A 14,303-nucleotide genomic window follows, 5' to 3' on the forward strand; every position below is an offset into this window, starting at 1 on the left:
AATCCCTAAGTAATATTTTATATATTAATTTAGAAGTCCAAGTTAGCACCAAAAATCCTAAGAATTCATAATGGCTAAAGAATTAAAACTTCAATACTGTTTGGTGAAATATGAGAATAAACTGGAAGAAATACTATCTTGGTTAATAAGCCAGTAAAAAAGACACAAGCCTGCTTCTAGACAAGAATTTCCCTTCCATCAATATGTTCTCACTATCGCTTCCATAAATATGAATTCCAAGAATAGACATGCCTAGTTCCACACACCCTATATCCTCCAAAAGCAAACCACTGGGGCTTCCCCCCGCCTTTTATATCCAGCGGTATTGTCTAAACTAGATATCAAAATAACCTTGAGGACTTGTTAAAACAAAAAATGCTGAACCCTACTCTCAAAGTTTCTGATTCAGTAGGTCTGATATTAGACCTGAGAATTTGCATTTCTAACAAGTTGTCAGGTGATACTGATGCTACTGGTCCAGAGATCATACTTTAAGAATCACCAGTCTACAGTATTTACCAATACCATATACCAACTGTATTACTAGCTTTATAACATATATACCCTGCCTTTGTTGCCTCTGTAGCTAAACAGTAATTTCTGAAGGGTAGGGACTAGTATAGTACCTTGTACATGTAGCCATTCATTAAATATTGTAATGATCCTTTAAAAATACCATTATGAATTGATGTCCCAAAAGGCTTAGTCTGTTAATAGGTAAAGGCTGAGAATTACTATGGAAAATTAAAAACATTCACCATTCTAAAAAAGAAAATAAAATGGCTACTAAAATTTTACCTTCGATTTCTATCCAACTGAGTCAAAACTCTCTCTTACTCCACAGAAACACAATTCATGATAGTCTATCTTGGCTATAAAAACTGCCCTTATTACAGAAAACACACCTGGAATGAAAAGAAGAAAAGCCAATCATGCATCTTTTCTAAAAAATCATCCATATTTAGGGTAACTAAAAACTGCACTCAGGTGAGCAAAGTGTGAATAGGCAGATGAAAATAGTTTCCAAAAGGTCTAGGATTAACACAAAAATCTTTTAAACAACGTAAATTTTCCTAACATATTCCCCTTTGCTAACATCTGGGAGCACAATTATAAAAGCAAAAAGAGATTCGGAGAGACTATATTCACGTCTAGCTCTGGATAACATACTCTCTACATAAGACCAAGTGGCACTTAGAGGATTTCTCTACAGTGTTCACAAAAACCATCAACAGTAATAACAACACTAGTGATCCTGTGTAAAGAGACAGGAATATTCTAGCTTCAACTCTCAATCCACTTCTTCTCCATACTAAGTCTTGTTGAAAATACTACCTAAATAAATGTGGAGGATAAAACCAGAAAGGAAATAGACTTCATTGTTTTTGAATAGAAAAGTGTTTATTTAACTTATCTGCTCTTTTTAACATTTAAAAGAGTCTAAGATTCCAGATTTAGTGACTTTAGAACAGTTTGTCAATATTATTTTTATTTGTCAATAAGGCAAGGTAGACTTGGAGCTGATAAAAGATGTTCTGAAAAGGTTCAGAGTAGATGCTCAGTAATACCTATAAGAATTCTGTTTCCTAAAGTTTATCACAAAAAAAGGCAAGAGGTTTTTTTTAATAACTAATTTATTTCTGACATCCCAAAGAAATCCAACAGTGCTGTAGAATTTTTCTTTTAAATTAACCTAGCTTGGCGGGAGAAAAACAACATGTACTCATTTTTTAATTTCCACCTGGATTTTCTAGTATTTCTGGAACAGAAAGTCTTAAACTCTTTTCTGTTTGGATTTGAAGAAACAAGCTTTCTTATCCTCCTGCATTTCAGCAATAAAGCAAAACAAAATAAATCAAAAAGGTCATTTAGCATGAAATAACATTTCATCAGATGACAACTGTGAAAGCTATTCACTACTTGTTATGTGAAGCTTTATAAACTGAGTCATTTTGCAAATGAGTCTTCAAGCCTCAACATGCAAAGGAGGACAAAAGAGAATGAAATATATTTGTCCCCAGTGGAAAAGAACCCAGTGATTAACTGCTGTGAGGCAGCAAATTCTGCAGGCACTAAAGTACTCTGGGGGAGGATAGATCAGCCTTTAAGAGACCTCACAGATTTTCAGAAGTTATTAATACATAGAAAGTTTGGCTTAAAGGAGCAATGAAAAGAAGGAAAAAAAGAAATCATTAAGCACAGCTTCCTACTCTCCTACATTAACTATTAAACTTCCACCCCAAAATAATGCTTCGACTCAGAATGTACCTAAGCCTGAACTGCCCCATTCCACAAATCCTTACAACCAACATTTCAGCAGGGAAAGAAGTCTTCCTTGGAGTACCATACATGTAAATATCCACCTACTCACTCCCCTTTGCCAGGACATTTGTAATTCTGCAAAATACCCATCCCCAAACCCTCTTTGAGAATGTTTTGGTTTTTTTTTCCACAAAAATCAACACTCTCTCTAATCAATCTGATAATCTCTTTGCTATCTCTTTACTAAAACATTTTGTCAAGTACTGAATTTATGGGCAAAACTCTGCAGACTATTTGTTGAGCCTATTGCTTCTATAATTTTGTAGGCTTTTTGATATACTAGGGCATATTTACTCAACAAATCTACATTATAGGCTTATATGTGCCTATTAAGAAAACATTTGATCAGTCCTCAAAAAGAAACATCAGTGTATCTTCTTGTGCCAATTAGCATGTAAGCACGTCAAGAATGAGGGAATGGCACAAACCATGAATAGCTGAACAGGAACAGAGAGAAAAGGGTGAACAGCCAAGAATTTCGCAATAGCAGAAAAAGGGATGAAGGGATGAGTACCAGAGGCCACACAATAAAGAAAATCAGTCCACTTATCTTGGGAACACACTGGGTCTCATGCTAAAAGTTGAAGAAACTGGGTGACTTAGAACTATGCTTCCTATTAGAGGAAAACAAACAAACAAAAAAACCACACACAAAAAAAATCATAGAAGTCTTCCCTGGTGACTCAGTGGTTAAGAACCCGCCTGCCAATGCAGGGGACACGGGTTCGAGCCCTGGTCTGGGAAGATCCCACACGCCGCGGAGCAACTAAGCCCGTGCACCACAACTACTGAGACTGTGCTCTAGAGCCTGTGAGCCACAACTACTGAAGCCCGCGCACCTAGAGCCCATGCTCTGCAACAAGAGAAGCCACCGCAATGAGAAGCCCGCGCACCACAACAAAGAGTAGCCCTCGCTCGATGCAACTAGAGAAAGCCCGCGCGCAGCAACGAAGACCCAACACAGCCAAAAATAAATTAATTAATTAAAAAAACATCATAAGCATGCTTCCTGTACTGAAAGTCTCTTAGCATGCCTCTTCCTCCTTGACCTCAAGGCAACGTCCATAACATTAACTAGCCCTTTCTTCTTGAAACTCTCCTGCCAGAAGAGATACTGCAATTCTCTTTCTCCTCTAAAAGCCTACTATCCCCCTCTCACACTTCCTCCTCTTCTCCCTTAAATGAAGTCAGTCCGTCCCTGGATTGCTTCTTTTTATACCTGCTAACCATTTCTTCCTACTCTTTTCCCATTGCTGTATTCTAAGTTCCAATTCAATCACTCTGATTAAAAAAGACAGCCCTGGGCTTCCCTGGTGGCGTGGTGGTTGAGAGTCCGCCTGCCGATGCAGGGGACACAGGTTCCTGCCCTGGTCCGGGAAGATCCCCACATGCTGGCAGAGCGGCTGGGCCCGTGAGCCATGGTCGCTGAGCCTGCGCGTCCAGAGCCTGTGCTCCGCAACGGGAGAGGCCACAACAGTGAGGGGCCCGCGTACCGCAAAAAAAAAAAAAAAAAGAAGAAGACAGCCCTACTAAAGGCCTCCTAATCATAAAATTAGTTGCTCAATCTCTCAAGACAGACCTCGTTTCTGAAATGCTCTTTCCTTGCCTCCCGTGTTGCTTTGCATCGGCTCCCCCACCTTCCTCTCTGACCCTCTTCGCTTCTCTGTCCTCCATCCCCTCTTCCCCCTCTTCCCCCCTTTCCCTTCAAGGCAGCCAACACTGCCCAAGGTACAGTTTTCACCTTTCCGCCCTTCAGGCATCCTCTGAAGTCATCCACTCCATTCACTTTCATGTACACGCAAACGGCTTCTAAACCTTGTTGATCTCTCACGGGCAAACCCTGATGAACATTTCCCTCTGAATGCCCATTAACAGCTCCTCTCAACAACTTACCTTTTGTACAAACCATCATTCCATATTAGTGCAACTTTTCAGGAGAGTTGAAAGTTAAAATTGATTTCTCCCTCCCTTCACCTCTAAGAAATCTCTTCCATTTTTGCATTCACCTGTTACTTTCAATTGCTGCTATCATATTCCCAGTTCATTCATTCCTATAGTTCATTCATTCCTAGCATCACTTATTCTACCCAATCTAGCCTATCTTCTGTACAATCTATCCTGCACACCATATTAGTTTAAGATTTTATACTTCATAAATCTACTCACTACAACACTTTTAATGTTTTCTTTTCTCATGTTAGTGAAAACTGCTCTTGCACGTGTATCTTTGACTCAGTTAAAGTAAGGAAAAGGGGGTCTGCTTACTTCTCACCATAAAAAAATCCAAAACTGAAGAGTTCTGGACTTTAATTCAGACACCAGGGGGAAAAAAAGTACAAGTTGGACTTACAAGGGAAAGTTAGAGTGGGGAGAGCCAAGATAAGTGCAACGAGACTTTTGTAACAGGAATTTTCCCTCATTTATCTCAAGCAGTAGTTTTCAACCACTTTTCAATTATGAAACATGCGATGGTCATTAACATACAAAGCATTCCCATGTCTATACTCATTTAGCAACAAAGTGAAAAAACTTAAATGGACTAGGAAAGCTCTGCAATAATTTACAATCACTACCACACTGGTGCTGGTACTGTTACTTCCATTCCAATGACTGACTTCTATGAATTATATTCCTATCAGGTGAATACAGGAATGGACAGGAATGATATTCAAATTCTTTTTAAAACACCTATTCAGCACAGACACTGGCAAAACAGACAGCAGCTATTGTGAAAACCAATATGGTCAACATCCTGTAAACTGACAAGCACAAGATATCCACAGCTACAACTTTTGGCAACTCCCAGAAGGCTAGCTGCCATCACTTCTCTCTCTTCCCCCAACAAAAGTACACAAAGAAGCAACAGCATGAAGCATACACTAAGACACACTCTCTGACTTGAATCTGCTCTGTTTAATTAAAAAAGTAGATCATTCACAAACTTCATTACTTTATCATACTATAGTATTTGTAACAATGTCGTTGTGACATTGACATACCACATAACATCAACACTGAGAATGTTAATCTTTCACAAAATCTTTTGCATGACATTCATATCCCTGTGTAATACAGTCTAACTTACTTAATCAAAATATATCTTAGTTATTCTTTCTACTACAGCAAATAGAACTATTTTACTATTCCCCAAAACCACACCTAGTCCCATTCCTCTGCTCATGCCATGTGGCGTATCTTTCACCTTCTCCTGTTCATCTAATTTCTGTGGAAAATTCAAGACCTTCTTCAATTCTTACCTTCAAAAATACTTCACTGATCAACAATGAACTCAGTAGCTCATAATTCGTCTGTGTCACTATACCTTCCTGTATTTCTTAGCCTTTTCATGTGCACAAAGAATACATATTGTACTTCCTCTCATGTCCAGAAATACTGAAACAATGCCTTACACACAATGGGCACTAAAACAATTTTTGATTCATAGCAACATCACTCTCACACCTCTGGGACACACAATATAACAAAGAATAAATTACCTGTTTCAATTAAATGCAAACAAAGCACTTCTAATGGATACTGTACAGTAGGATAGATGTTTATCATTCCTTCACAAGCCTTCTTCAACCTAGCAGTCTCATGAGGAAACTTGAAAATATAAAAGTAAAACAAAGTGAGTAGCAGAAAAATATACTTGTGAGCACTTTCCTAATTAGAATAGAAAGTCACGTTAGAGATTTTAAAAATCAGCTTACTTTGGATAAACATTGAATGAAATGTCTATAAAGCACCTGGTGATCTTCACTAGGAATCTTATCCGATAAGTCCAGTGCATTCTCAAAAGCAGTTAAGAGCTGAAACAAAGACACAAAAAGCTATTATCTGTAGCACACTTAAATGACAAATACAATAAATAGTTGAACATAAAAGACTTACTTATACAAACCATACCCTTAACTAGTAACTGCAAATGTGTTTTATTGTCTAGCCCTACAATTTCAATGAGGAAAAAAATGTATAATTAAGTTTGGAATACATCTAACTCCAATTGGCCAGCAGACTGCACTGAACTAATAAGGGATAACTATAAATTAGCGACATTAATTTAACAAAACATTCTTGTAAGTGCTTGCTGCTCCCTACTAACTAGTTGAGAGGTACAGTCTCATATGTCAGAGTAGCTGTTACTGCTCAGATCACTTTTAAAACATCTCTTCTGAAATCACCAGCACAGTCTTTGGAACATCTTCAGGATAGCATATCTTCAATCTCAAAAAAAAATTTTTACTAAGTTATACTTTTGGTAAAAAACCAGAGATATGACTGAACTATCATGAAATCATTCTTCTTACATAGTATTATTAACTGACTTTGAAGAAAATTCCAAAAGAAGCCTCCTAAATATTTCCTCAGCAAGGACAGCAATACCAGAATCCAAGGCAAGCACTTTAAAAAATACCATTCATGGGACTTCCCTGGTGGCGCAGAGGTTAAGAATCCACCTGCCAATGCAGGGGACACGGGGGGTTCGAGCCCTGGTCCAGGAAGATCCCACATGCCACGGAGCAACTAAGTCCGTACGCCACAACTACCGAGCCTGCGCTCTAGAGCCCGTAAGCCACAACTACTGAGCCTGCACTCTAGAGCCCGCGAGCCACAACTACTGAAGACCACATGCCTAGAGCCCGTGCTCTGTAACAAGAGAAGCCACCGCAATGAGAAGCCCATGCACCGCAACAAAGAGTAGCCCCCGCTCACCACAACTAGAGAAAGCCCACACACAGCAACGAAGACCCAATGCAGCCAAAAATAAATATTTTTTAAAAATATATAATAAAAATAAAGAATACCATTCATTTGGTTACATAAGTTCTACATTTTTCAAAATGAATTTCCATGACTTTATAATAAAAATTCATAATACAGTTCACCACCTCAAATTTTCATTTTAAGGTATGGTATAAAGTCTGTATAAATAAGTAAAATTTTACTGTGCTAATAAAGTTTAATGATCTTGCAAAAAAAGAAAAAAAAAAGAAGCCTAACAAACAGTCTAGCATAACACGTTTTAAAAAAATAGTAATGAAATTAATCCACGTGGTAAATATGTGATACATTTTTTTCTGAACAGACTTAAATAAGGCAGAGTATCACTAGCATTCAAGGTGAAAATAACCCTCCCCCCAAAAAAATCCTTTTATCCTATTTAACAATTAGAAATCAATTCTTAAAATGATAAGTATAATTAGTTCTCTTTCATGGAGGAGTATAGTGTAGATAATTCAAAATATTTTTACTTATTTTGACATGTGTTTGATATCCTGGTAACTGATACTATTTTAAGGAAATAAGTCATAATATGAAGACATGGTTTAAAAGAAGTTAATAAATCACCTAATTTTGTCAACGTTCAATTTTTTTCCACAACTGAATCTATACACAGATAAACCAATACACAAACAAATGCAAATCTTATTCTCATGTTTTTATTCCTACCACTTAGGACATGCCTGACATATAGTAATAGGTTCTCCATAAATATTTTCTAATTAAAGGAACAAATTAATGAGTGAACAAATGAACGAACGTATAAAGAAATGAGCTTCGAATCCTATATGGAGTCTATAATTGTTCACATTTAAAAGTTCTATTAAATTTAGCAAGTGTACATTGAGTGTTTATTTACTATAATATGAAATTAAGTTTACTTTTAAACTTACAAATATAAAAAATAGAATGATGAAAATATTTTCCAATTATGGTTCAAAACCAATAGGTTTTTTTAAGTCTTTTAAAAAGTCTTTTCAATTACTTGAAAATGTGTACATTAAAAAAGAGTATTTCAGGCTTTCCTGGGGGCGCAGTGGTTGGGAGTCCGCCTGCCAGTGCAGGGGATGCGGGTTCGTGCCCCGGTCCGGGAGGATCCCGCATGCCGCGGGGTGGGTGGGCCCGTGGGCCATGGACGCTGGGCCTGCGTGTCCGCAGCCTGTGCTCCGCAATGGGAGAGGCCGTGACAGTGAGAGGCCCGCGTACCACAAAAAAAAAAAAAAAAAAGAAATATTTCTAGGTATAAGTACTCTAAATACTAAATATAAATACTCTAAATAAAATACTCTACAACCAACAAGGGATTAAGCTCCAAAATATACAAACAGCTCATACAGCTCGATATCAAAAAAACAAACAACCCAATCCAAAAATGGGCAGAAGCCCTAAATAGAAATTTCTGCAAAGAAGACATACAGATGGCCAAAAACCACATGAAAATATGCTAAACACCACTAATTATTAGAGAAATGCAAATCAAAATTACAATGAGGTATCGCCTCACATGGATCATAATGGCCATCATCAAAAAATCTACAAACAATAAATGCTGGAGAGGGTGTGGAGAAAAGGGAACCCTCTTGCACTGTTGGTGGGAATGTAAATTGGTGCAGCCACTATGGAGAATAGTATGGAGGTTCCTTAAAAACTGAAAATAAAACTACCATATCACCCAGCAATCCCACTCCTGGGCATATACTCAGAGAAAACCACAACTCGAAAAGATACATGTACCCCAATGTTCACTGCAGCACTATTTACAATAGCCAAGACATGGAAGCAACCTAAATGTCCATCAACAGAGGAATGGATAAAGAAGATGTAGTGTATATATATATATACAATGGAACATTACTCAGCCATAAAAAAAGAATGAAACAATGCCATTTGCAGCAACATGGTTGGACCCAGAGACCGTCAAACTGAGTGAAGTAAGTCAGACAGAGAAAGACAAATATCATATGATATCATTTACATGTGGAATTTTAAAAAATGGTACAAATGAACTTGTTTACAAAACAAATAGAGTCACAGATGTATGTCACAAATTTATGGTTACCAGGGGGGAAGGGCAGGGGAGAGATACATTGGGAGATTGGGATTGACATATACACACTACTATATATAAAACAGATAACTAATAAGGACCTACTGTATAGCACAGGGAACTCTTATTCAATACTCTGTAATGAACTGTACGGGAAAAGAATCTAAAAAAGAGTGGCTATATGTACATGTATAACTGACTCACTTTGCTGTACACCTGAAATTAACACAACACTGTAAATCAACTATGCTCCAATAAAAAGTTAAATAAAGAAATACTCTAGTTGAACTGTTAAATCTGAAAGTAATTTAGTACTCTTAGTTCATAAATATAAAGAAACACACCTTTAAGGTACAACATTTTAGAAATTATAGCAGTTTTGCAAAAGCCAATTTCATAGTATCTTTTTTTACAGTGATTAAGTAACTGATCTATTGTGAATTCTTATGAATACAAGGAAGTAAAATTCTGATACCCTGAATATTATTTCCACTCTGTCCAGACTTAGTATGAAACTGTAGGCCTGTAGTTCTGATTTTATCAGGAAGAGCTTCTATGAATTTAAAACTGAACATTTATAAAACATCTAGTCTGACAAACAGTATTTTTCTATATCATATTGTTATGCTTCCATTTTCTAAATTCAACTAAATGATCAACTTTCATGACACAAACTGTGGGGAATAAACGGCTAGTACCAATTGTTGGGTCTCATTATTCTGATCCTCAGTACTCTCAGCCAGCAACTGGGTCAATTTCTTCCATAGCTGATGAAGTTCTTGGTTTTCTGCACCTCCTTCCTGCCGTGTCTTTATCAATTTGTGCCATGTTCGGGCCACCTATCAGGGAGATTTAAAATGGTTACTTTATCTAAAATGCTATTAAAAAATTTTAAATCTATAAGTAAAAATATTTTTATCTGCTAATACACAAAAATAGCAAAAGCACAGAACTCCATCTATTATGAATCCCATAAAAAATAAGATGATTGGGCAAGTCCACATAGTGCTTATATTACAAGTATGACTGAGATACCAGAGTACATACAGGGATAATGACTACATGCCCCAATCTTCATAACCTACAGCATCAGGAGTCGCACACCACAAACAGGACAATAAATTCTACAGATGATATTTTTACTTGTTTTATTTATCCCTGCCCAGTTTCAAAAAAGTCTGGAAATAATGACACCTGAAATTTGAATTCCAAGTTACAGTTTTCAAAGCACTGTGATTTGTTTTGATACCACACTACAATTAATTTTCTAAATTTTTCCTTAAGCTAAAGGAAAGCTTTCTTTTAATAATGGTTTTATTAAAAGAAATCTACTACCCCAGCAAATCATTAACCAACCTCTACGTGTTTCTTTTCTTGGTAATACAGATCCACAAGTTTCTTACAGACATCACACCACTTCTGTTTGTCAACACTTAGAATAGAAGAAAAGGATTTTGAATCTGATTAATGAAAACAACTGAGGACTTAAGACACAAAAATTAAAATATCCCCAAAATAATGTTAGGCACTATTTTAAATTAGAACATATCCTCTATCACACTACAGTAAAATTTTATAAAATGAGCATCTCATAAAAAAGAAAAGGTTTAAGAAATATTATCTTCTATTATATTGACTAAAAATAATATCAAAGTTCTCAAATAAGTCAATCCCCTTACGATTAGTGTTTCAATCACAATCAAGAGATTCTGTAACAACAATTTGAAAGAAAAATGATTCGCAATTCCCAGTAAATGTCTGGAGTACTTCTATATCATTTTGAATCAGTTTTATTCTAATTCAAGCCATTAAAGAAACTAGCCTTTCCTCACATATTGATTACCTTTCATAAAGATCCAGGAGCTTTTGGTAAACACCAGGTAAGTCATCCTTAGCATTTATGTGATTACATTTCTCATACAAGCTTGCTAACCCCTAAAAGAGGAAACAATAGAGATTATTCTTCCAAAGATATCTAGTGTGCTCATGTTTATTTTGCTAAATAAACTGACAATCTATGAAGATTATTTATGATAGAGATTATTATAATTTACAGATGAAATAAAATGTCTGGGATGTACCTCCAAATAACTGGGGGTAGGAGGGAGTAGGTGAAAAAATACTGGCTATGAGTGAGTTTTTACTGAAGCTGGATGGTGGGCATAGAGGGGTTCATTTTACCATTCTCTTCACTTTTGAAAATATACTTGAAGTGTTCCACAATAAAAAAAAATACCTTTTAATAATTATTATGCAATCTTAACACCTAAGACGTTACCATGTGACACTACTTTCACATGGTCAAACAAGAAAAATCCAAGTAGTCTTTGGAAATTGTCATTTTTGCTTCAAATAAAGATCAGATATGCTAAACCAATCAGTACATAATAAAAGCTGGCATTAGTGAGATGTTACTAGATAACCCTACTCATGTTGCTGTTCATGTAAACCTGAGACAAACAGGTTCATGTTCTCCAGAGCCTACTACCCCTATTAATCATAGTTTCCAAGATGTGATTGAGATATGAAGCAGTTATTAAATATGAAAAAGCTGGAGAAGCCAAATAAAAACCACGAAGACCATTAAATGAGAAGAAGGAATTTAACTAGTACTCAGAGACATAGAATTTCAAATTTTTTATATTATTTCATTTTTAAAAACATATTTTAAAAACATAATATACATTTCTTTTCTCTCAGGTAAGCATAAAGAATATTCTTCATAAGTCTCTAATATGCACATATAATTAAGTTGGAGATTTATATAATCATGTTTCAATTTCTGTCCTAACATTTGGAAATAATCCATTGGATTGGAGATTAAATAGTGGTAAACAGCATTCTTGGCACCATTTTTTTTTTCAACTAATTTTCAGGTTTAGAAGATCAATAAATTTAATTCTTTTTCTTATTCTGAGTAAATGGAGGTTTAAATGCTAAATTGTAAAGCTGTTAGCTATATTTTGAAAAATGGGAAAAAGTTCTTTCCTATAACATAGTAAATAAAAATGTCTACGTACCTGCCAAGCTAGTAATTGGTCTGGCTCTAGCTCAGCGGCTTTCTTATAGGCACCCTGGGCCTGATCAGGTTGTTCTAGCTCGGCTGCAGCAACACCAATAAAAACCCAGGCATTATAGTTATTTTTCTCTTGTTTTAACACTGTCTGATTAAAAAATTAAAAGAGAAGGTAATTAAATTTTGGAAGCTCATGGACAAACAATAATCAAAAGACAGTCTACCTAGGAGCCAGGAAATCTGGATCTACCACTAAATGGACAATCTTAAGAATATCACTTAACCCCTGTGGTCTTCAGTTTCCTCAGGGAGAGGGAGTTGGACTGGATCAGTGACTGTAAGGGGTATGAAATATGAGGTATATTTTTAAAAAGCTGCCCAAGTACTCCTGATGCCTCTACCAAATGCCTCCCTCTGTCCCTTGAGAATACTGAGTATAAAAAGAACAATAAGATCATTCTTACCACCCAACCATCCTGCCTGCCTCCATGCCACACTGCTGCTAGTCCCTCACAAAACTATTTTCCATATCATTTCACCTTATCCAATTCCCATATTTTCCTTCACTATAACATCTCTCCATATTTAACAGATTTTTTTCATTGAAATTATACACTAAGAAAGTAGGTTGACTCCAGTGTGACTGTACCAAATATGTTCAAAATAAATAGTGGCGAAACTTCCCTGGTGGCACAGTGGTTAAGAATCCGCCTGCCAATGCAGAGGACACGGTTTCGAGCCCTGGTCCAGGAAGATCCCACATGCTGTGGAGCAGCTAAGCCTGTGAGCCACAACTACGGAGCCCACGTGCCACAACTACTGAAGCTTGTGCGCCTGGAGCCCGTGCTCTGCAATAAGAGAAGCCACCGCAATGAGAAGCCTGCACACCGCAGCGAAGAGTAGCCCCCACTCGCCGCAACTAGAGAAAGCCTGCACGCAGCAACAAAGACCCAAAGCAGCCAAAAATAAATAAGTAAATAAATAAATAAATAGTGGCAATGAATGAATGTTTAAACAACACCTATCAACTAGAATAAAAATTATATGCAGAGCTGCTTTCAGAAGTAACAACTACTTGCTAAGGTAAAATAGTTTGAAACAGAAAGCAAAGATGTTCTAGTGAAAGAAAAAACTAGTAGCTAAAATGAAATTAGCTCTTAAGGTTTTACATATTCTAGAGAAAATAAGAACATTTCCAGGAGTTGAAGCAGTCAGATTATTAGGCTTTTGTGCATCCACATAACAGTCCTAGCAATCTGTCACCAATATGCAGCACAAGCTCCATTCTATCCCATAACACTACCTCCCAAAAAACCAGCAACAATGAGGTAGCCACCAAAGCTAAGCTCCAAATACTGGGGCCTTATTAACATTTGTGTCCCCAACACCAAGAGCAATGACTGGCACATAACTGCTGAGCAAACGATAAATGCCACAGTCAACCCACAATCAGTAAGGACTGGCTATCTGCCTGATGACCAGGTTTTCAGAATCTGAAACAGACTTTTAAGGAAGTAATTATAACAATGTAGTGAAAACAAGCATGGAGTGCTGAAATAATGTGAAGAAAAGAGTGACTCCAAACTCCATCCACACAAGTCAGAGGAGGCTCCCTGAAGGGATGATTATACTGGGTTATAGAGGCACACAGGCAGACAAGGTGATACATCAGGCAAGACCCAGCAAATACACTAATCTCTTCACTAAAAATTTCCTTTAGTCTCAATCAACACTCTGGTTACTACACATAAGTAATCATACATTTGCCACTGACTAGTTCCCCATCTTTGCTTTCCATTTGAGTCTCTGTGGCATAAATTATAGGATTTCATGTCTGAATCAGAAAGAAGAGTGCTATGGCGCTGCTGTATATAATAAAAGAAGCAGATTCAGATGTGCATTAGTTAGATCAGCCTAGTGCTGAAGGAAACAGTCCCTCCCCTCCCACACCTCCTTCTTCTCTCCCCGTTTAAACAGACTGCCCACCTTCTTCTGTATCAGGATTAGTCCTGTCGTGGTCTCCATCCCTGCTGGGCTCAGTCACCACTAGAAACCTAACCTCACAAGGGCATCCTTCACCCCTTAAGGCTCTCATCCTATACTGTTATGTATTTATTTCCCCCAGTCTTACCC

General features: G+C 37.0%; 1 protein-coding gene across 6 annotated transcripts in view; it reads right to left on the reverse strand.

Moving 5' to 3' along the window:
• TTC37 (tetratricopeptide repeat domain 37) overlaps window positions 1-14,303 on the reverse strand; it is an 85,874-nt gene that overhangs the window by 61,438 nt on the left and 10,133 nt on the right. For 5 of the 6 annotated variants that reach the window (XM_029218089.1, XM_029218085.1, XM_029218087.1 and 2 more), the window contains 6 exons: window positions 12,175-12,318; window positions 10,998-11,089; window positions 10,511-10,586; window positions 9,853-9,993; window positions 6,036-6,134; window positions 5,820-5,928 (listed from right to left, as the gene is read on the reverse strand). In XM_029218089.1, coding sequence (XP_029073922.1) covers window positions 5,820-5,928; window positions 6,036-6,134; window positions 9,853-9,993; window positions 10,511-10,586; window positions 10,998-11,089; window positions 12,175-12,318 — 661 coding nt within the window. Of the gene's footprint in view, window positions 1-5,819; window positions 5,929-6,035; window positions 6,135-9,852; window positions 9,994-10,510; window positions 10,587-10,997; window positions 11,090-12,174; window positions 12,319-14,303 lie in introns of those variants that run through there. The other variant, XM_029218090.1, reaches the window with a different exon arrangement.

Source organism: Monodon monoceros, unplaced genomic scaffold (genome assembly GCF_005190385.1).
Source record: "Monodon monoceros isolate NGI ecotype Baffin Bay Population unplaced genomic scaffold, NGI_Narwhal_1 Super_Scaffold_12, whole genome shotgun sequence".
NCBI lineage: Eukaryota > Metazoa > Chordata > Mammalia > Artiodactyla > Monodontidae > Monodon > Monodon monoceros.